Below are 24873 nucleotides of genomic sequence, written 5' to 3'. Positions count from 1 at the left end.
GTTTTAGAACAGCAATCAAGATCTCATCTGAACCCACGATGGCAGATATTGTTGATCTGTTACGTAGCCCACTGTTTGATCATAGTTAATAGGAACAATCGCATAGCCTGACGCAGAATTAATCTTCAAAAGGCAAAAACCACAGTTCTTCTTGAAAAGGTTCATCCATACTTGGGCTGGAATTGGATTTATGGAGGATTTCACTTTTAACCCACAATTTAAAGCTACTATGTGCCAAAGGGAAGTAGCATTGTTTTCCTAAGCAGCACAGAAAAGTTAGTATTAGTTTATATACCACATCTTTTTTTCTGGGCTGCACGTATGCTATGGCGTTGCCTCCCTAACGATTTAATTGTTTGCAGACAAACAAATAAAAATGCAAGAAACTGCGAATCAATTTAGGTATTTCCTTTCACAGCTGGAGTCTCTCGACTTACTGTCGAGATGAAGTTAATGGCATGGATTCACAAAGCGAAATTGGATCATCAGTAGTACATCAGATGAACAAACAGCAAAAGAAGAGACTAAATTATTAAAAATATATTGTTGCAACGATTCCAGGATAGCCTATCATTCTTTGTATGAATACCAATTAAACCATCACCAGTTTCCACTGAATAAGTGGTATGATTTTGTAGAAAGAGTGATTACGGTGCGAAGAAGGGCATGGTTACATTGAAAATCTCCATTTCGAAGACACGGTTGAATACTGAGTAAGTAGTTGTCACATAATCGATAATCAAAGAACCTGTTGTGCCATAGCGGGGTGCCTTGGCTGGAATATCAGGAGCCTTTCTTCCATTAAAAATTATAGGGCCTATGGGATTCAGCTCCGTCAAAAGAAAATAGCCCCATTTTTCTGCCCTACAATCACCTGGGAATTGGGGCTCAGGAATGATCCAACTTTCTTCCAATTCAGGAATTCTGTAACTTTGTATTACTTTATTAGAAACCTTAGCATTAAAATCCCAGGCTATTACGACACAAGATGTATTTTCTCTAACCACTGTTGAATTTATAAACTCAAATGTATTTACAAAGATATAATTACATTGTGAACCTGGAGGAATATAATTATGAAACAAAAGTAGGGAATACTCTTTAAAGCCCCTACTATAAAACAAAATCAATCTTCAGACATAAAAGATAGTTGTTATTATAACAATGAATGAAGAGTAGTCCAATCAAATTTGAATGGCAATGTCCCCTTTAGCATGACGATGATTGGCAAGAGAGGCTGCCCAAAGGAATGCATAAAAGGAGGCCACCTCAAAATTAGTAACACATCAGGTTTCCTGAAGACAGATTATTGAAGCCTCTAGAGAACTTAAGAAATGTATTTTTATATTAGCCCATTGGCCATGTTCCAAGAGACAAGAGTTACTTTATTACTAAATAAATAGATTAACGATCCTGATCGCTATACTGATTACCACTTAACACCCCATTGAGCCATGACCAGGAAGGGTCAAGCTTCAATTGCTGAGGCCCTATATTTTGAGCAAGACATTTTATCTATCTGCTGGTGCAGAGACTTCCATCACCAATGAGCATTCTAAGCTGTGAACATCCTATGGACTTTCAAAAATAAATCTAATTTTGCTGATCAGGAACATCTGCATCCAAATCACCAATTTCTATTAAATCTGTCCTTTGCATGGGGGTTTTGTAAAAGCCTTTTATTGGATATAGAGCGTTTCCATTTTTTTCTGAAGAAATCAGCGTTCCCTAGAATAATACCAGGCACTCTACTATGAGAGGAATAATTTTTAATAGGGAAGAGCACTTTATGAATTTCCTTTAAAGTAAGGAATTTAATGGAGGAAATATGTGTAATAATTTCAGAAATATTGGACAAAGGACAAAATCAATAATAAAATATTATATACATATATTTATATTATTCTTATGTTTATATATGATTTATTGTCTTGGCCCAGAGCCCTAATGATGGAGCCATATGACATTGAAAAATCTGCATCAACGGGTTCTCAGTTATTCTAGTGGATTTAAAAGGTACAGCTAACGGATTCAAATTAGCACCAGTGCGGCCTTCTGTAGACTTATGTTAGAAATGGGGTTGCTGGTTGACTGGGGTGTGAGCCCTAGCCAAGCAGCAACCATAATCCTTATCAGGGTGAGGCACAAACCATCCTTAAATTAACCTGTGCTCAACCCTCTGTAGCTTGGCAGCGAGGAGTCAGGCTTAACTTAGAGGCAATGTGTAAAGTATTTCTGCAACACTTCAAACAGTAATGAAGTGAAAACATCACACAAAGAGAGTCTCACACCAAGTTAGAAACATAGAGGTTCTTTTATAAATTAATTTTAAAAAAGACCAAACCGACAAAAAATAATAATAATAATAATAAAATCAGTAGAACCGGAAATCTGCAATTTTAAAGACTTTAGTGAATATAAGGCCAAGAAGCATCAACCACCTACTGTGGATATCTGGCCGTGCCAGACTGAGACAAAGTCACAAATTTATGTTGACTGTGATTGAGTGCGGGATGGCGATATGGATCCAGTTAGGCCCGCTGAACAAAGTACCTTAAATACTGATTTTCAAGCATTGTGAGGATCCACAAAGATGTGTCACAGAGCCGAAGCGATGCGTCTGCTTTGAGATGTGGCGAGGTTGCAATGTGGGGGCCTGCATTGTCATTGAGGATCCTGCTAACGGGGCTTGTGATGCCAAGTCTGGCATCAAAGACGTAGTGTGCAGTCGGGTGATGGGTCGGTTCTGAGAAGCTGTGAGGCAGCGATGTGGAGTCTAGCATTGTCGTCATCAAGGCTGCCGTCGACGAGGGATGCAAGGGCCTGCATTGAGGATGTGTCATGCAGTGGCGATTCGGATGAGTCTGTGAAGGTGATGAGGGCCTTTGCGACAGTCCAATCCACGCAGCATTGCCAATGAAATGGTTCTGCTCAGGTGTGTGTCGAGCAGCAGAGGAGATGCGTTGTTTCAGGCTGGATCTACAGAGGCTGGCAGAGAACTTCCAAGGGTTCAGGTCTGAGGTCAGCTTCACTTGGCATGGTAGACTCACAGATGGCAGAGTCCAGGTGCAAGGTTCTTGGAAGCCTGTTGTTTCTCTGAAGCTTCAGATCAGGAGGCCAGCCAACAAGCCCTTAAAGCCACTCTGGGTTCAAGAGATTCAGGTCCAGTCCTTCTCACCTATTCAAGAGGGCAAAGGGCAGCAGTCCAGCTAGATTGGCAGTACTTCCAGCAGCACAGCAGTCCTCCTTCCTGGCAGAGGATCCACAGGTCCAGAAGTGTACTGAGGAGTTGGTGCCTGATCTATATGTATACCCAGTCGTGCCTTTGAAGTGAGGAGAAGCTTCTGGAGGCATGTCTTTGAAGTGCACAGGTTCCCTGCCCTCCTGGCCCTGACTCTGGACGAATTACAGTGGGTATGCAGCCCTTTGTGTGGAGACAGGGCACAGCCTGTTCAAGTTTAAGTGGGGCTGGGCCCAGCTCCTTCCTTCCATCCTGTCAGTGACGGAAGCTCCCCTTTGTGTGTGTCTGGCTGGGAGGAATACACAAAGCCCAATTGTTAAGTACACCCAGTCATGTGACCCAGAGACAGGCTGCATGCACTAAGTGGGTAAGGCAGGAAAATGCCAACTTGCTAAAGTGTCATTTTAAAAACTGTAATTTAAAATCTGACTTAACCATAAGCTAGGATTTTACATTACAATTCCAAAGACACCAGACAAGAACCGGTTACTGGTTCCTATTGGGAAATTACACATTTAAATGTAATAAGGTAACTCCAAAGTTATCCTACAGGAGGGTAGGCAGTGCAGTAGTGAAAAACAAATGTAAATGTTTTTCACTACCTGGACATATAAAACTTAAAAGTACAGGTCCTACTTTTTTTAAATACGTTGCATCCTGCCATCTGGACTGTCCAGGGCCTACCCTAGGGGTGACTTACATGTATTAAAAAGGAAGGTTTGAAGCTGGCAAAAGGTTTACTTTGCTAGGTCGAAATGGCAGTTTAAAACTGCAGACACAGGCTGCAATGGCAGGCCTGAGACATGTTAAAGAGCTACTTAAGTGGGTGGTACAATCTGTGCTGCAGGCCCACTAGTAGAATTTAATTTACATGCCCTGTGCAGAGGTAGTGCCGCTTTACTAAGGAATTACAAGTAAATTAAACATGCCAATTCAATATAAGCCAATCTAACATGATTTAAGGAGCGAGAATAAGCACTGGTTAGCAGTGGTAAAGAGTGCAGCGCCCTAAGCCCTGCAAATTAGAAGTAAGCAAAAACAGGTGAGGTTAGGTTGAAAACCATGGTTTGTTCTTGCAGAAACTGTTAGCACCACGGACCCTTCTATCACAGAAAACGTGCTAGATGCTTCAGTGCAAGAAGCCTCAGGAACAGAATTTGAATTTTTATTTGGATTTTCACTAGAGATACCAGATTCTTCAGGAGAAAACTTGACCTGTCTCGTAATCTTTTTTATAATCTGTTGTTTTTTAAATGTTTTTTTATTCTTTTTTAATTTCCAGGGAGAATTCCTAGTTAAATTGGATTAATGAACTATGCAAGTTTTCTGGACTAAATCATGCACTTTTGTGGCCTTATTAGGAGATGATCCTATATTTAAAAGACCCTTTTGTTTAAGCTACATTATTGCAAAAAAATCGGATTTGGGATGTGAGAGACGAGGAGCAGGGAATAGACCCTCACATCTTTCTGAACAACTGGCACAGAATACTGTGGAGAGAATAGGTATCAAAGCTATGGAGACATGAATATAGCCTCTTTGTGGATAAATGCCCCCATTTAAGAGCAGATCTGGGGAGCGGGGGAGATCTTCCACAATAAATTAACTACTTTTTAAAAAAGGGCTCATATCTCTCTGGGCGGTGGAGTGTTCTCCAGTGCCTTTGCTACCTCTATAGCTTCCTTCCCTCTATTAACTTGTGACTGGAAGTCTATATCTATATCAAGAAGAGTGCATTCGAGCAGAAGTGAAAGCCACTGGCAACTCTCAATGATTTATTGAGGAACTCTGATGTAGATCATTTTCTATGACTGTTGTCTCCACAGACGTTTTTGCCTGCTTCCCATCTCCAAGATGTGGATAAAAGCAGGGATCCATGGGAGGTAGCGCATGGCACAAATATGCAATACCTTCTCGAGACAAATTCAGACTTTTAGGGCAGAATGAGGCTTGAGTTGATCTAAGCACCATATTCCTGCTCTGGAGATTTTAACCTGTTATCTTGGTGTTTTTATAATACACTTTAAGTTTTAACTGGGAGAGAAATCCAGGATTATAGTTCTCACCGTAACGAGCAACAGACTGTTGTAAATGCTAAAGCCTATCCTTTCAGATGTTAAAATAGAGAAAAACAATAACTGCTAGTCAAACAGATATAGTGTCCGCAAATATGATCTCCATAGACTTCAGTACTAGAATGGCTGTAGCTAAAGCAGTCAAGTGAATAACTGTTCATGCCTTCAAGGCCCTCTGGATTCTTCTTGGGTATACATGCCCCTCAAAACCTTGGCTGACTCAACCTTTAACTGTGACTTTCACTCAATTACACCCCAGGGGGGGTCACAAGCCAGACCAGAGGCAGGCTTGTCACTGGAAAAGATTCCCTTGGTCAAACCCTCCTGTATTCTACCCTGCCCACCCTACCACAACACACTGGGCCCCCCGCCACCCTCATCACTAACCCTCACTGGTGACGATCCAACAGGCTGGCATGCGACCCATTGTAGGGAGGACACATAGCTCGGCATAGGCAACAGGCACTTTAGCTGTCCTGGCAGACGACGAGATTGTGTGAGAGCAGGAAGGCACAGGTGCATTCTGATCGCTTCTGCAGGCGCCCCCTCAGCTGAACCGCGTTAGTACAAACTCACACTCTGGGGGAGGAGCAACAGAATCGGTGCAGAGTGTGAAAAGACGAACTTCTGGCGTCTGCCACTGGAGACTAAACATTATTGAGAGGGTAGGGCCGAATCAATAGAAGAATTAATGTAACCACATTATCAGTCTGGACCCACGCTAAAATGTGCACAAGAAATGAAGGATAATATGCAAAAAAAGTATTTGGGGTAATAAGGTCATTAATATTTTAACGACCAAATTCAATAAACATGGAGATTGTGAACATGCTTATAGAGCAACCCACCAGACTAGGAACAGAAACAGAGTAAACAATTTGTGAAAAGGTTGCTTGGGACCACGTTATTGCAACAACAAAAAAAGACCCTCACGCCTTCAGCAATAAGAAGTTAACGTGTGTCTGGTGACAATAAGCAGCAAACTCCAAAATACCGCAGGAAGCTTGCTTATTCTAGAGCACGGACAGCAGTGGTTGGGGGAATCGTGGGTCTGGATGAAAAAAAAATTCTCACTGACTACAGCATTGCCCTGGAAACGGTAACCTGGAAGCAGGTGCTCCACACACAGGGGCTGTAAAAGGGTGACAACGGAACGAGAATTAGCATCATATTTCTAAAACAAATATGTTTGTTGGGTTCTCCAACACGGATGTACATTCAGAAATGTAACTGGCTAACTGCAACATGAAGATACAACGAATTTGGCACACTTTTGAAGGAAGCTGTTTCGATCGCCCAGGTGCTCATGTCGTTTTTGGGACTAAAAGTTCATATTTTTGTCTTGAAACCTCTTAAAGTAAGGTTATGTGTCCTGATATACAGGGAGCCTACTGCCAGCTGGCGCTGTTGACCAGCAGCTGTCCTGTCCAACAGGAATGTGTCATCGACATACATCAGGACAGGATCCAAAGGGAAAATATCAAAATCCCAAAAAAGCAAGAAGGAAAAAAACTGGAGGCAGTTTGTGAAGGCTCGGTGCCAAGACACGGCTCTGGCTGACTCGCAGCGCAGTCTAAAAGAATGGTGAATTGTTTCCATGCTGGTTCAGAGCATTCATCCTCACGAGTCCCACTGAAGGCCTGCTATCCATTTGTGCAGGCCCTTCAGCCTGTATCCGAGAATATCTCCTTAAACACTACCAATTTACCTGTCATGTATCCTTATTATTGAATTCCTGATCCGTTCAGTGTCTTTCCACTCACAATCCGAATACTAACCAAGAAACACACAAAGATGCTGTCACTACACAAGGATGGGGGCGAAGTGGAAGAGAGGGAAGGCGGGAGCAAGGGATAAAGGGGAAGATGGGGCAGGAAAGAATGCTGGAAAAGGAAAAATGGGAGGAAAGAAGGTGAGGATGGAGGAGGGGAAGAGGGGACGGGAATGGTGAAGGGGTAAATTGAGCAGTGAACGGTGGTAGTGTTGCTCAAGAAGCTTTACATCCACCTGGAACTCTTTACAGTTACCCGGAATCTACAAGTTTGAGAGAAGGAGGTCTCACAAAAACACTAGTCCTGCTTCCTTCAAACGAGGTGAGAGAGCGACCAGGGTTCATCGTCATGCGCCGCGATCTACTTCCGCTGGGTACGTATTTATTGCCAAATGACAAGGTGGTGTACGTGAATATTTTTAAAGTTCTAACACAGCCTTACCCTGGATATTATATTATTTTGAAGTAACTGACTGCCAGCAGAGTTTGTGACGTCTTACCAAAATAGTAGAAGCCTATATGTTAAAAGCATTTATCGTCTCCATAATCTAAAGACTTGCTGAATATGTGCCCTAACAAAGCACACTAACGCGAGCGAGCCAGTGTGTTTAAAAAAAAAACTGACGATTTTTTAAAAAGGTAAACAATACTGCGAAAGGGAAAACTGATAAAACACCCAATACGAAATACACTTGAAAAACGCTTAGCAGAAAAATAAAATCCCCAATAGCACGTAGATTGCACAGGAGCTGAAGGAAGCGGGGTGATAAATCGGAGGGGTTTAAAGGAAGGACACACGGGGCAATGGGCACTGGTAATGCGGTGAGCACAGAGTCCAACAGTGCCACCTGGTGTAACGTTTGAAATGTGCTCTGTGTCAAGTATTACTGCAGACAAGGAGCTGCTCGAGAAGGAGATATTTCAGCACAGAATTGTTACTTCAGACCTAACAAAGCAGACACTTTCCTGCAAGGCAGTACCTTGAACTGCGCAACATTAAACATTAACAGTCAGACTGCATACCTGAAAATGCTGATCAATTAATTCGAAATACTCCTGCAGTGGGAGTGGACCAGAGAAAGAGCAGGCGAAGTCACTGCTCCCTTGCTTTCGGAAATGTTCTTCGAAACGAAGCAGAAGCTCTTTCAGCAGGAGCCACAATTCTTCGAATTGTTCACTCTGAATTCTGTAGCGCTCTGCACAAAGAAAACACAAGCCGGGTCAACACAAATGTTGCATGTCAGGAACAAAAAACGTATTGGCTCTAGAAACACGCTTCTCGTTACTTATTCCCTTTGTATATATTAGGTGTAGCAAAAATGGCTATTAGTTTCGGAATCCCAGACAACACCATTCTCCCAAATTCACTTGTAGTTGTGGTCAGGAAAGCAATGGCGATAAACAAACGAACCTTGTATACATCGATTTAGAATTCGCATTTTTTTTTATAAATGCACATTTACTTATTTTATTAATATCATAACACAACATTTAAGAAAGACAGCAATAGTAGAAGCATTACAGAAACAAAACCACAATAGTTAAAAATGCTACAAGATTGATTAATTCACTTTTAAATATATTTTAACCACAATAGTTACAAATGCTACAAGATTGATTAATTCACCTTTAAATATATTTTTACGTTGGAGTAGAATCAGCAAAAGGGAAGTGGAGGATGATCATGCCAGCTCCTGTGACAATTCAGAAAGTAACAACTTCAAAATTCATGTTTCATATGCTGTTTGCCACATTGTTAGAAGGGGTGGGTAGAATGTGTCGTTTCGCCACAGAACTGGTGGAATTCGGTGACTCCATGTTACTCTTGTAATGCACAGTTCTGGCTAAATTCAGAATTGCGAGGGAGATTTTGTGCCCCCTAGCACCATTTTCTCCTGCAGCCCATCGCAGTCAAAGGGATGCTTCTCAAGTAGATCTGCTGCTGCTAAAGTACATTTTGTACTCGGGCGGAAGCAAAATCAACTCAAATGGCCATGCACTTTGGCTCACCACATGGTGCCATTTGAGCTGATTTTTCAGTGCTGCTCACAATACTGGCACTAAATTGCAGTGCAACATGCATATTTTCCACCCCTTTGCGGAACTCAGTGGAATCTCACAGAGTGAAACGCCACAAGTTCCGCCTACCTCTGATTGGTAACATGTGATAAAATTACGTCTCCAAAATTCAGGAGTAGCTCTGCTTGTACAACTAAATGCCCAACCAGATACTACAGAATATGAAAGAATTTTATTAAGTTTACTTTTGCAATAAAAACCAATAAGCATAATAGAAAATAGAGGATGCCTTTTATTAAAGCAACATCTGTCCCTTTACTGAACACGGGCAGCTTTAAAAAATGTTTTCCATCTGAGAAGCAAATGCAGGAATAGCGATCAGATGTACCTTGAAGACCTCTGTCCCATATACTTCAAATTAGACTGTATGAAAGCCATTTACGGTGCAAGGGAATGGGCTGCGATGTCATTACGCCCAGGACCGATGGGTAACAGCTGAATAGTTAAAGAACAACCCTCACAAGGCGTATTAAACATCTGTTCGTGGAACATAGGTGGCCTGAGGGCAAAGTTGGAGGACCCTGCCGTAACAATTTTTTTTTGTTTATTTGATATACTCCCAGAGGAATCCTGGGCAATGGAATCAATACCGGTAATAGGATTCACGGAATAGTTCAGTCCAGCCACAAAAACCAACAGTCTAACCAAAACCGTGATCAGGAAGGTGAAAGTTAAAGGTGAAAGAAAGTGGTCACATGAATACTTAAAAGCCCTGATTTATTAAAAGGTGAGAGAAACAATCTAGAAATCCCCAAAGGAATCCCAAGTTGAGACAGTATTTACAGAAAGGGCAATTGAACCACATCTGGTTGGTCAATGCATAACCAGAAAAGTGCGCAGAAGAACAAGCTTGTGAAATATAAGCTCGTGAAATATCGCGTTAGTTAAGGTGCTGGCACACTGAGTTAAAATATGAAGTGAAGTTTAGTGGTCACAGTGTGTTAAGAAAGTACACTAAATCGATTAATCCTGCTCTCTAATCCATATAGAACCAAAATAGTACCGAAACTGAACAAATTCATACCATTATAATAATCAAGTAAAGCAGCACATCATGTTGTATATGGTCATTTTCATATAAAGCAGTACATCATGTTGTATATGGTCTGAATGTTAAATGACAAAATGAAAAGAATATCTCCCATCAATGATAAAAGTACAAGAAAGAAAAATAAATTATAATTATAGAAAAAAGCATGAAAACTACTCAAAATATGGGATAATGGGGCTGAATAGAATTAATATACTGTTAAAAACGTTATTCAGCAAGGGACTGATTTAGATGAAGTGTATAACATTTTTTATGCTTGAGTCTAATTAAAGGTTAATCTTATATGTTGTGGCAAAATCATCAATCCGAATATAAAGTCGGAATAACTAGAATCACTAAATCTAATTAAATAAATTAGAGGCATCGAGGTTTTGGGGTTAAAGACTCACTCAAATACCAGTTGTTGATCCAGAAAAGAAAAACGGCACTTGTTTGCCGTGTCCGCGTCTTAGTAAGGTGCCATCTTGGAAAAGTATCTAAAGTTTGTACGTGCATTTAAACGTTAGTTTCCTAGTCCTACGTTGCTTATTAGTGCCCTTATAGTAAAGGACGGACTGATCATGTGGCGCCATGTTTCAAAGGACTAAGGTTCTGTATGTTAATAGGGCCGAATACAAAACTAAATGGGCTAACGATTGCTTTGACGAAAGTCGGTCGTAAAACAAGCAAGAAGAAATTGAAAGGAGACTACCCGATGATTAATAGTGTTAATATTGTTGAGTATCAAATTACTTTGAACTGCCATTAAATCGAAGACTAAATGCAGGGAAATAACATTATATGATGGGCGCCATCTTAAAGAATCATGAAAATAATAGATTCCTAGGTCCAGTATCAGTTATGATATGAAGATGTCATCTTAAATAGAATGCTAAGACACTAATTGACTAAATAATATGTCTGGAAGACAAGGTTAACGATTAATGTGATAGGGCAGAATCTATATAATGCCTACATGGTGTGCAAAAATTTGTGTACAACCCTGCTACCTGGGAAAACGAGATCGGTGAAAAATTAAGGAAAAACTAGTAATTGGGAATGGAAAAACATTCATGATTCCTAAAAAATATTACTAGAAAAATGAAGTCAAATTGTTCAGAATGATAGATCTGACTGGATCAAAAGACACTGTGGCAAACATAGAAAGCTAACGATTGATACAATTGATGATGTCCTATTATCAGTCTTATTGTAGGTTATATCTTCCTTTATAGTTTGGCCCCTTGCTACAGCCAAACTTCAGGTGTTTGTTAGTGTAACCAATAATGCCATTCCGGATCTTTATTGAGTCCACGTCGTACAGTATCATATCGAATGATAAGACGGCTTTCATTTTGGCATAGTTGTAGTTCCAGATTGCCCCCTGTAGGGTGCGGTTTCAGTTGCAAGAGGCCACAAAAAGTAAATGTACGGGCAAACGGGTGATGTTCAACAAAGTGTTCCACTAAGGGCAATTTGGTATCATTTTTTTGAATGTTGCGATAATGTTCTTGTATCCGAGTCTTCAATGCTCGGATTGTGCTTCCAATATAAGATTTTTTGAAGGGACAGGTAATCAGATAGACTGTATTGATACTGTCACAATTGATGAAGTTTCGTATCATGAATGGTTGATCATTAATCAAAATAGATTCAGAGAGACCAAGTTTACAAATGGAGCACTTTGTGCAGGTGTAGAAACCTTAGGGTCGCTGTATAGGACTTTGGTTGGGAGGTTGGTGAGAGTAGAACGAGGAACAGAGTTTATCCTTAAGATTTGGAGCTCTTCTAAAACCTATTTGCGGATAGGATGAAATGTACTGATTAATGGACAAATTGTTCTCAAGTAGGTACCAATGCTTTCGAAGTCGTTTATGGATCAAGTGAGGACCATTATGGAAATCTGTGATGAAGCGAATGACAGAGTTCTTATTTGTAGTTTTAAATTTATTAAGCATCGTGCTGTGGTCTAGTTTGGCAAAAGGTTCCATTGTCTTTTTTAGGTTTGAGATGTTATAACCTCTAGTAGACAGGCGCTGTATAATTTCAAAAGAAGCTACCTTATAGTCAGATAAGTTGTTCCAGTTCAATCTGGCTCTCCTAAATTCTCCTGCCGAGATGTTACGAATTATACTAGACGGATGACAACTGGAGGCGTGTAAAATTGAGTTTGCTGCAGTGCTCTTTCTATGAAGACGGGTATGTAATTTGTCATTTTTTATATATAGTGTGAGGTCTAGAAATTCTACCATGGTTCTCGAATATTGGTACGTGATTTCAATGTTCCATCAATTGGGTGTTAGTGATTCAAGAAAGAGTTGAAGTAAGGATTCCTGACCCTGCCAGATTAACAGAATGTCGTCTATGTAGAGGCCCCAGAAGATAATATACTGGGAAAAGTGTTAAAAATTCTCACTCCAGAGCCAGAATCTTTCTATGGCTCCCATAAGGATGCATGCATATGGCGGTGCAAATTTAGCTCCCATTGTCATCCCTGGAAGTTGGAGATAAAATTGTCCCCCAAAAAGAAAAAACTTATTTTGAAGACCGAACGTAATCATTTCTATTGTCATCCTATTCTGATCAGTATGGAGAGCCGATCTTGTGAAAAGGCAGCTGCTGACTGCTACAATCCCATCATGATGTCTAATAGAGGTATATAGACTGACCACATCTATGGTGGCAGGTATGTAGTCTGATTGCCAATCAATGTTCTGCAATTTTTGAGGTATATCCTTAGTGTCTCTAATGAAAGAAGGTACATTTTGCATGAAGGGTTGTAGCTCAGAGTCGACAAGGGTGCCTAGATTATAGCAGATAGAGTTAATTCCTGAAATAATTGGTCTGCTTTTAGGGGGGTTGCCTCCTTTGTGTATTTTTGGTAGTACATATAAAGTAGGGATAGTTGGATTTTGTATGAAAAGAAAGTTTCTTTCCTCAGATGAAATGATTTGTTTGGAATGCCAATAGTCTAGCAGGTTCTTCAATTTCTTTTGCATCTCACGTGTAGGATTTGTGGAAAGATTTTTATAGCCAGTAGTATCCTTAATTTGTCTATGAATTTCGTGTAGGTAGTCGTTTTTGTTGAGAATCTTTATCTGCTTCTTTAATGACAACCGTACTGTTCTTTTAAAATTGATTGATTGCTGTTTTATGTTTAGTGCTGATGTTGGATGGCAGGTATGTTTTTTTCTTGATGTATTTCCTATATTCCTGATTGAGGTCTTGGGTCACTGCTGTGAGGAAAAGGTCAATTGAATTGCCTGCAGGCAAAACTGGAATAAAGGTTGATTTGATAGGGAGTTCAAAGGGTTGGTATGATGTGGTCTCAATATCAAGGTCTTGGGCTATTTCAGTCATTGATAGATCTTGTTCTTCAACATTGGAGAGGTTGCTTAGTAAGCATATTGCTTGTAGATCTTTGGCTGTGAGATCACTTGAAAGCTGTAATGGTTGAAATGACGAAGGTTTAGGTGCTGAAGTTGAAAAAAACGATTTAAGTTTACGAGCGAGCTTAACGAGGTCAATCTTTGTTTGTACAATATCCCAACGGTTTGTAGGGGAAAATTATAACCCCCTGTTGAGAATTTTAACTTGAGTGGGTGATAAGTTTAAATCAGATAGATTAACAATTAACTCTTGGTCTGATCTCGATGTCTCGCTTCCTTGCTTCGGGCTCTTGTCTGTATACCTGTCGATTTTGGTTCTTCCGTTATAGTACCTGGTGGTCTTGGGCAATTGTCTAATGTCATACCAAGGCGATGTCTTCTGACTTCCTTGGAAAAATTTACTACTGGTTTGCTAGGTTGGCTTTTTTCCACTTCTTCTGATGATTCAACATCTGAAGAGGGTAGGGTTTCTGAGCAGCTGGGTAATTCTGTGGTCAAGTTGAAATCCTTAATATTGTTTTCCAAAAGAATAGACTCTTCCTAGTTGGTAGTCAGTAAGATCACGTCTGAATTTTCTATTTTTTCTCTGAATAATGTCTTCTTCATAATGGTCTATGATATTGTTGAGAATTTCATACTTTTTCACCGAAATGTCACCCCAGTTGGCTCCCTCAATTCGTTTGTTGAGCATATCTACCTCCTGTCGGTATTTCTTGTATTCCTCCTGGGCTATATCTATTAGTTGTCGAATCATATTGTTGGAGGCCATCTGTAAATTGGCTTCCCATTGTTGGAGTCTTTCTTGGGACGTGGTGTCTGTCGGGGGGAAGATTAGAATTCTTACACCACGTGGTATCAGGTCATGTTCCAAATACTCTTTTAGTGAGGCTGCTTCTCACCATTTAGAAGTTTCCTTTTTTACAGCTCGTTCCAAAGCTAAGAAAGTGCTTTTTGCTGACAGTGGGTTGGTGGAATTAGGTCGTTTTATGCCAGCACCTGAAGTGCTGAAGACTTGATCCAGCTTAGAATTACGTAGTTCTCGTCTATTTGCCTGGTTTGCCATCGTGATAGCCAAGGGCAGAATTGAAAAAGTTGTGTTTTTGATGGTTATTTAATGGTATCCAGCGGCTTTACAGGAAGATAGCTTGAACACAGTGTTTAACCCTAGAAAGTGAAGGTCCAGATTCCCTTCCTGTGTAAATGCCCCATAGGTGTTGAAGAATTCGGTGGTGGGAACTCAAACAGGGGGTATGGACCGGATTCCCCCTCAGAGAGTAGAAGTCCAAAACTTATTGAGAATGAGAACCCACAAGAGTTATGCTTTAAAGAGAATAATTCTTAATGCAGTCTCTTCAGTAGTCAAGTAGCCGTATAGTTCATAAACTATTTTGTAGAAGAGTTTTTATGAAGTTGTAAGAAAAGACTTGACAAGTTGTAGACTGAGTGCAGCCTTTATTACTTGATTCCAAAGTATTCAGGAAAATTGAAGATTGTAGACCAAAGAACAGCCGACACATGTTTCGCCCTCTATGGTGAGTCCACCTAGGGCTTCCTCAAGGCTGTAATCAATCAAAAGTAAAACAATTCAAGTGTTGAAGTGGACTAATAAGAGTGCTCGGTGAGTTAGGAACATGTGATAAGGAATGCAGAGCCCTTGGCGATCCTCAACATTCTAACCAAAACCGTGTCAGGAAGGTGAAAGTTAAAGGTGAAAGAAAGCGGTCATGTGAATACCTAAAAACCCTGATTTATTAAAAGGTGAGAGAAATGAAATCCTTGGACCCAGTATGAACACCTCAAAGAATGGAAGGTTCTTAGGTAACATCGCAGGGTACACAGCCAGCGGGGTAGCAAAGTAATTGTACCAACAATCGGAAGTAAGTAGTGGCAAACCAAATCTGTAGAATGTATTATATTATTTTTATCTCATGACTTTTATTGTAGCATAAATGTCTTATTGCAACAATATTGTTCTGTTAAATTGTGTGTTGAATGAATATTTTTTATGGTTTTAATTAACTAATAAAGTAAACTTTCATTCATTCATTTACAGTGCAACCCAATTATCAGATTCTATGATCGCAACAGGTCAAATATGTGGTGAGCTGGATGCTTGTCATCATCAAAAAATACTTATCGGCAATTAATGAAATAAGTTATTGAGCCTGGCAGAACCAATATTAAGATACACTAAGAAACAACATTTATTTGTAGTACAGTAATTTCTGCATCCAACAATGAAGGAACGTGTTTCAAATCAGAAGGATAGTTTTTAAGTGAAGTTGCCTTTCATATACTTATTTAGTTAACCAATAATATGAGTAATGTCAGTCCCTGCATTTAATGGTTTTTTTTTTAAATAAATGTTTGTTTAGTATGTTTTCTTCCAAATAAATTCTTCGTTCTTCTCAAAGATGACTGCTAATTACTACGTGATGATATTTATTGACCTTGGAAGAGGTGATAGAGCAAGAGTCTGTAATACTCCCATGGTGAATCTCGAGTGCATATAAAGCAGTTCCTTTCACACATTTGCTTGTGTAACCTGTTGAAGGACAGGGCGTGTGGACATCAGCAATCACAACTCCTTGAGGACAGAGAACGGGGCACTGATCGTCTGCAAGGGCAATGTGGGCCAACTCTCAATCAAGAAACTCCTGGAGTGCAAAAAAGCAGACACCTCGATTTTATCAAACTTGTGGATTTTAGATTATTTCATGCTGCCTCAGGAGCTTTGAGCTGCAGAGGCTGAAAAGAAAAGTTACTTACCTTCAGTAAAGTATCTGGTCGATACTCTAACTGCAGATTATTCACCTTAGTATACTCCACAGGTGCCAGACTGGATCCAGAAACATTTTTTTCAGCAATGCTCCAGCGCACAACAGGTGGCATTGTGCGGCTCCACACTGCCTCCTTACAGCACTGGAAGTGACTGAGTGGAGTTTTTTTAATACATATGTCACCCGAAGGGTAGGCGCTGGACAGCCCAGAGTGCAGCATATTTTAAAAAGTGGGCATGGAGTTTTCAGATTCCCATATCCTGTAGTGAAATAAACTCTTAAATGTGTTTCTCACTACTGCAAGGCCTACTCTCTGATAGGATAACACTGGAGTTACCTTATTACATTTAATAAGCTGTCATTTTCACATGAGAACAGGTAACCAATTAATTTTTGGTGTCTTTGGAAATGTAATGAAAAACCCTAACTTATGGTAAATTTGCATTTTAAGTTACAATTTCGAAAATGACACTTTCAGTAAGTTGGCATTTTCCTGCCTTAGCAATTTAATGTCTGAGCCGGTCCCTTGGTCACATGACAAACTAGCTGACAGCTGGGCTTTGTGCATTCCTCCTAGACAACCACATACAATAGAGAGCTTTAGTGTGCCTGGATGGGCCATTATTGGCAGGATGAGAGGGCGCAGCTGAACACAGCCCTAATTAAACTTGAATAGGCTGTGTCCTTCCTCCAAACAAAGGCATGAATACCCCCTGTAGTTAGTCTGGGGCCAGGAAAGGGAAAGCAGATGCCTGGGGACTTCAAAGGGAAACCTCTAGAAGCTTCTCCCTCACTTCAAAGACACAAATGGGTATAAATACTGGGCCTCAGAGACCAATTCTTCAGCACACTTCTGGACCAGTGGATACGCTATGGGAAACAGACTGATAGGCTGCTGAAAGGACTGCCACTCTGCTGAAGTCCTGCTGTGCTGTCCTGCTACCTGGGTGAGAAGGACTAAACCTGCAACTGTTGAACCCAGGACCCCAAAGTGACCCCAAGGGCTAATTGGCTAGCGTCCTGACTACAGCCACAGGAACAGAAGGCTCTAACCAACGTGAACCAGCACCTGGACCCTGCCAGCTGTGAGGCTACCTAGCCAAGTGGTGCTACCCCAGTCCTAGACCCTTGGAAGTGGGCCTAAGGTAGTCTGGCAGCATCTGTGGATCCAGATAAACCAACGCATCTCCTCTGCTGACAGCGTGGTGCAACTCCGAGCAGCACCAACGCATTGCTGCTGCGTGGATCAGAACTGTGGCAAAGACCAGCATCAGATTGCAGCCCACTGACTCACTGAAACTGTTGCTGTGTGACCCGTCCTTGGTGCAGGCCCATGCAACCCTCAACGATGAAACGGAACGCTGCATCACAGACTCGCAGATCATAGGAACCAAATCAGTACCCTGACTGTGCGACACATCCTTGACGCTGGACTTCACATCACAAGCTCTCATAGACAGGATCCCTGATGATGACGCAGAACCTCACACTGCAGCCTCACCGCATCTCAGAACTGATGCATCACTTCGGCTGAGCGACTCTTTGATGCCAACCAGGATTTAGGGTAGCCTTTTCAGCGGGCCTAACTGGGTACCTGTACCTGGCCCGTACTCCATTGCGGTCGAAGTGAACTTGTTACTTTGACTTGGTCCGGCAGACCAGATAACCACAGTTGGCGCTTTGCGCTTTTTGGACCTATTTTTACTAATTCTTTTAATATGAATATCTCCAATTCTACTGATTGGATTTTTGTTGTTTTGGTTTTGTTTTATTCATTAAAAATCACTCTGTTTCATTAAATCTGTTGTGAGATCCATTTGTGGCATGTTTTCACTGTGTTACTGTTTGAAGTGTTGCACAAACACTTTATACATTGCCTCCAAGTTAAGCCAGACTGCTCTTTTTTAAGTTACCCAAGGGTTGATCACAGGTTTATTCAGGATTGCTTATAACTTCACCCTGAGAAGAACTGTGGTTGCTGGTTGAGAAGGGTGTTGTACCCCTTCAAAAAGTACCCCATTTCGTACAGCACTTACTACCCCAGGCAAGGTATTGAAGTGCTTTTCGGCGACTAGCACACTACTCCAGAACCCAAAGGTGGATAGGTGGTGAACTAGTATAGGGAAATATAAATTGCTATTGGAAGTGAAAGACATATGAGTCTGTTACTTGGATGAATAGGATATAGGGTAGATAAAGGTGGGAAGAGTTTAGAAAGGGTTTGGGAGTTCGTAGAAGTCAAAGAGGTTTGAGAGGAGTCAGAGAGCCTGTTAGTTAGATGGGTAAATAAGCGATGGATGGGGGGGGGACTTTGGAAATAATTATTTGGGAGTTAGTAGTAGTAACGAGGTTTGGGGTCAGCAGAGAGTGGATGTGGAGGATATTTTGGAAGAGGAATAGGATGAGTCATAAGAGTGGTCTTTTGGCAAGGTTTGGGAGATTAGTCTTCCTATGCAGTGGGAGGAAAATATATAAATATACAATTATCAAACCACACATAAGACGTATACATACACTGAGATTTTAACAGAGATTTTAACATGATACACATATTAATATATTCAGAAAATATAAACCTCTTCTACATAAAGTCCCATATGTACATGCTTGGACAAATATTTACAAATTAAGGCTTTCCATTTTTGCTTTACATTAAGGCTTTTTATTTTTTTTATTTATATTTGTCTCCCGATATTTCAGTAGTGAAGCACCAACAGAAAAAATTGCTACAATCATATTTACACATTGTAAAAGATGTGTTGATACAGGAAAGATGGTCGCTTTAGGATGGTGGGACCGGTGCAGCTGCACCTGGCATTAACTTTGGTGAGGGGTGCTGTGTCTAAAAATAACTTATGGCTTTAAAAGCACACAAGCTTCCTTTTGCACCCAGTAGTTTTCAGGCAGCAATTAAAATGTCAAGACAACTCTGGTGATTAACGTCACTGCTGGTGAGAGATCTGAATTTTGTCAAGGACAGTTTTGACTCATCATAAAGTAGCACAGAGGGAAAACGCACCTGCTGCTAAGAACATGTACCAAACAGATCACAAAACTGAGTGTGAGTGAACTATGAATAGAGCTACAAAAATGAAATGTATGTAAGAGAAGGACTATGGAGGAATGAGGGACACATTGAAGAGTGGTAGTGAGGAAATTCTTGAAGAAGGAGACTGTGATGGGTTCCCTGGGGACGGGGTTGAGGGGTGTTTGTTTAAATGGAAGACACAGAACGAGTTAACAACTCTTTTCAGATCTCTTTATTTTCTTAATTTCTCTAGTGATGTAAAGAGAAAACAAAAATGTCCTTCTTCCTTCCTTTCCGTTTTTCTTACTGTTCTTTTTATCTCCCTTTTTTCTCTCTTTTTTTTCGTTTTCGTTTATTGTTCTCTGGTACTCTTATTGAGTCCGATTTTTATTTGCTACTGTCTTCTTCTACCTGTTATGTTTTTGTAATTGTGCCTTCCCTTTAATTGTCCTTTCTTCTTTTTCTTGCTTTAGGTATTCCCTTCTTAGTGTCTCACTCCTGGATGATGTGCCGTCATGAGGAGAGAAGAAAATTAAAAAAAATCGCGGGAAAGAAAGGTAAGTGGTTTTGTTTTCAATTGGGTATCTCTTTAGTTACACTGTAGGTAGAAGGGAGGGGTGGTCGGAGGAGGGCATAAGGGGGGAACAGGAAAGTGCCGAAAAGAAAGGTATGTCCCAAAATAGTAGACAGGAGGCTGGATGTTTAATCGTTCCCGACACCTCGATGCAAACCGGTCTTCTGAAGTGCACCCGTCCTTGCGCCCCGTGTTCCCGACCTTTCCCTTCCCCTCACTATGTCTCTGTTGTCTCTTTTCCACCCCCTTCTGGTCATCCCTCGTCCCTTCTCCTGCCTCCCCACTTCCACAAGAGCCCCCGGGTGCTGGGGATGCGCGCGTGCACCTGCATAAGGACGTGGCTGGCTTCTCCGGTCAGTCCTGGTCTGAGGTGCGGCTCCGGGTCTCTGTTCTCCACGTTGTCTCGTCACGCCTGCGGTGGCACGTCTCCTTCTTCATTTTCTTTACTTTTAGTCTCGAATTCCTCCTGGGTTGTTCTCTGTCCTTCCGTCTCTTCCCTCCTTGTTTCTTCCGCCCCTGGTGTTTCTTCCTCCTCGCCCGCGGCGCGGCTTCCTGCTTGCTTTTGAAACACCTTCACCCAGATATCTGGGTTTCTGGGCTGGTCTTTAACTCACTCTTTGGGACCCCCAGGGTACGACCACAACAGCCCCGTCGTGTCCTTTGGAGACAGGCATACGGCGACCCTGTCACAGAGGCCATGGTTGGGAGGGAGCGAAAAAGACTGTCACACCAGGTGCCACCAGCGCTAAAGCCAGCCCTGATAATAAATTAATATCATGTTGTATTTTTCCAGGAGACTTTGTTATGAGAGAACACCAGTATGAAGGGCTTTGCCTTCTTTGGCGCTCCAGGCGCACCAACGTGGAAGAGACCACTTACAAGGGGGTGGTTAACCTTAATTATGACTAAACTAATTTAAGGAGTTATTAAAGTCATGAAGAACTTAAATGGGTTCAAATATCTATTGCGTAGATACGAGTAAATAATAATGCAAATAATATGTTCATCTTGATAAATAGTTATTTACATAAGGATGATAGATACAAGTATGCAATAAATAGAACATACCTTAAATAATACTCTAAGTAGATACTCTAATTTGCTCCTGGTTATGGCAGGTGATTTGAATTTATTGTCCCTGAAGCTTACTGATGATTAATTGCAAGATTTGTCTGAACAGTATAATGTACCAGTGGTGGATTTCCTACCATGACCCTACTGCAAGACATGTCAGACAATACAAATGTCTATTTTGCAAACTGAGGGGCTGGCAAAATCTACCGCTGCGTCACAGAAATAATGAAAATGCCATCCTACGAAAAGATAACATAGAAGCTCTGGGAACAGCTTCACACTTTTCACATATTTATGGCCTAACGACTGTCTCTGGCCGGTATGAGGCTTCGAAACAACTTGTCCTCGTAATTCGATGCGACGGTATAGACGTGGGCCTATCATATTGACAACCACTATATAGAATGTTAAGAAGTACGATTACATGTCTTTACTTTACCCTGCCCTTAAACCCCCGTCTCGTCCTTCAGAGATTCTCCACACCAATGTCACATTTTTTCACACAGGTGTGTGCTTTTTGTGTAAAGGTCTTCTTAGCAGCTGAGAGGCCACTTGATGGAGAGATTGTTCATTCATGCAATTAGTTTCATTGTGTATGAAAAATGTGCGAATAAAAAATGATTAAAGACGTTTAATCTGCGAAGGACTGTTGTAGATAAAGTCGTACAACACAGTAACAAAGATATCAAATTAAAGTAAGACAAACGTTTGATTAAATCACAAGGAAAGCCTAAAGCTAAAAGTATTCGAATAATATTTGCTGGTATAAGTTGACCATTTTAAACTCATCAAATGAAACAATGATCTTACTCTTTTTTAGGCCTAGGCAGGGACAGCTTTGAAAGTTTGCCCTATTGTTACCTATAGCTTGACATATAGATAGAGTGGGCTTTGAATCATTCGCATAGGAGTATTGCTGTGTCATCTCGTGCTATTGGCTGTTTTCTTGTATACTTACACCTTCCATAACGTGACAGACTACTTCTACCCTCGCAGCACACTCAATCATCACACATTCAATTAATAATATCTTCCATGCATGCTACACACAAACCATTGAAAAATAAATTACTCCAACATGCATTTTTTTTAAATTAATTTTGTCAGTGTTAGAGTGCTTGGCCCTAAAATGACCACCTAGTATATTTTACATGATGATGGCTTGACCCCAGAAATGGTTATCCTGTACCCTCGATCTTGCAAGGCTTCATCAAGCCAACTTCCATTCAGTAGGACTGACAGCCCCCTCTCATCTACCACCCAGTCACTGATGTGTTTCAGTGCAACGTGCAGTTCCTTTTCATTGTATTTGGCTGCCGTGCCCCTGTTAGTTTTCAACTTAACCAGCGTCTCCTTTCATTCTGCTGCCGAGCAGCTCATTCGCACTGTCACTTCAAGATGGCTGTCCCTAAGTCTAGATTTTGCAACACTTTAGCCAGGCCACAGAGCATTCGGCAGGCCTTACAGCTACCCCTCGTCCTACTTTCAAGCCACTGATGTCTATCAATGCACCCAGGAAATATTTTTCATCCTGCCACCTGAACACTGCTGCTATTGATTGTGTTGGGCAGCTCATCATCAAGCTGCCGGCCATTAGTTATAAATATCTGCAAAGCTAGAGTGCGGCCAGTAACTCAAAGTGCAAACCACGCCTCTTGGCTCTGGCCATGCTTGCGTAAATATTTGTACCTAAATCTAGTCACGCGCTTATTTAGAAACGACTGTACAATGAATTCTAAATTAGGATAATGCAAACATGAATTTTACAATTATGACAATGAAAAGAGAATAACTTAATTGTACACTTTTAATTGGACTGTGCAAAGCACCCCAAAGTACTGCACGAAGTGCGTATTTGGCAAAAATATTTTGCAAAACAGGAAACCTATTTTAATGTAAATATGAAATTCTTCATCCAATGTCTTCCAAGATCAATATTCCTAATTATGTTTCGCCCATTGTCATTTATGTTGGAAATCAACATTTAAATTGTGAAAGCCAGAAAATCCCGAGGACCTCCCTGCCTATTATTATTTTTATTTTTTATGTAGGAGGAAGTAGAGACCATGCAAAAGGATTTGAGAAGCTGCTGTTCAGCACAAAGCCAACTGAATGCGTCATAAATTGCATTTTAGGAGCGGTATCTCAAGAGACTGAAGAGTCTACGGGCGTTACAAAGACCTGGAACTGCTGGCCTGACTGAACGGACATAGACCTATTTTATGATTTCAAGAGCAGAAGGAAATGCGGCCCTGTTGTATTAAGAGGCTATGCTCATGTATCGTAGGAAACGAGTCATAAAATGGACAGGTTGAATAAATGCGGAGTCCATGAGAGGGGTAAATATGAGGAGAATCATTTAAAGCATTCCCTTGGAAAAAACAGGATTGCGTTTATTAGTGCTATTCCTATCAGCAAAAAGTGCCCTTAGGGGTGTTTGAGCCGTGATTCCTTCACAACACACTTTGTTTAATTTCCTTTTGAGGGGTATGTCTTCCTAAGTGACATCAGGATAATCCACGTAATGCCAGGAATCAGATGCTATAAATATCAAACGTACACCGTACCTGTTATTTGCTAGGAAAGAGCTTAATTAAAAACATGCTGTTTCTTAAAGATTCCGAAGTTCCTAGTGAGACCATGGTAGACCCCCTACAAGGTGAAAAGTGTTGGCAACATGAAAACAAATCCTCAGGCCAATGAATACTGAGATTTGTTTGTTACATTTCAGCAGAATATTTGGACTGGGGGAAGGAAGCAGGCAAAGGACCTTGGAATGAGGGCACGGATAGGAGAGAGAGATGGAGTGAGCGAGACTGAAAGGGAGAGAGAGACAGACCTCCATAAAGGGGCAGGGCAAGGTCGAGAGAAAGATTCTAGCAACATAAGTGTAGCCACAAAATGCCAGTCTTGGATGATCTTTTACTGCTGAAACCGATGCCCTATTGCCTATGGGTACCCATCGCTATGCACATTCTTTAACACATAGGACTCCAATAATCCAGCGGCCCAGCTGTACTGCCCAACTCCAAGTGTAGGGCACATAGAATAGTTATAAAAAAAACATAATATAGGCTGATAGCTATGATTATATTGGATAGTAGTAGTGCACAATCTTACACTTAGTCCTAGTGCTCTTTTTTCACGGCCTGCACGGATCGAAACAGTTTATTACCTCCAGTATATTATTTAAGACCAACTCTAATATAATTCACAAAGCTGTGTTCTTACTTTCACACACTGTATGTATTTCGATGGCCGCCTAGGTCCAATTCACAATGCCGAGTGGCACTCTTTCCCAAGAACTGTGCATTGGTACATGTATATTTACTCCTATACAACCATCAAGCATGGGCGACAGGTGTCTGCTCACCTTTTTTCTCCAGCAAGGGCACTTACTCCAGTCTTCAACAGGAGTTACCCACATTTTGCAGCCTAGAGTCAGGCCATTCGGAATGACATGCATGTATTTACACGGTACTTCTGCGGCACAAACCTAGCCAAATAGCAACGGAGTTCTGTTCAGAGTCAAAGACAAGCATAAAGTGAATGGGTTATAAGAAGCTTTGCTGCGGATGCGTAATGCAATGTGATGTAGTGTTCTTTAAAAATGTGCGCCTTCAGCTCTTTCCTTAATTGGACCAACATTGGGGAGGTGCTGATAGATACTGGGGTGCTGTTCCAGATCCTGGGCAAAGTTGGAAAAGACCTGCTGTCTTGTTTTATATATTTTTTTACAATTCTTATTCTGCAGTCTGGTGGTGTCCTGGCTGTGGATGAGCCCTGATTCACCACAGATTGTGGGCTTGGTCTACCAGACAAGCGGGAGTGC

General features: G+C 41.1%; 1 protein-coding gene across 4 annotated transcripts in view; it reads right to left on the bottom strand.

Moving 5' to 3' along the window:
- BBS9 (Bardet-Biedl syndrome 9) overlaps window positions 1–24873 on the bottom strand; it is a 1749160-nt gene that overhangs the window by 832246 nt on the left and 892041 nt on the right. For all 4 annotated transcript variants that reach the window (XM_069215484.1, XM_069215483.1, XM_069215485.1 and 1 more), the window contains one exon: window positions 8111–8283. In XM_069215484.1, coding sequence (XP_069071585.1) covers window positions 8111–8283 — 173 coding nt within the window. The remainder of the gene's footprint in view (window positions 1–8110; window positions 8284–24873) is intronic.

This window comes from Pleurodeles waltl, chromosome 2_1 (assembly GCF_031143425.1).
Source record: "Pleurodeles waltl isolate 20211129_DDA chromosome 2_1, aPleWal1.hap1.20221129, whole genome shotgun sequence".
Taxonomy (NCBI): Eukaryota; Metazoa; Chordata; class Amphibia; order Caudata; family Salamandridae; genus Pleurodeles; species Pleurodeles waltl.
This window is presented reverse-complemented; position numbering and strand designations above follow the sequence as displayed.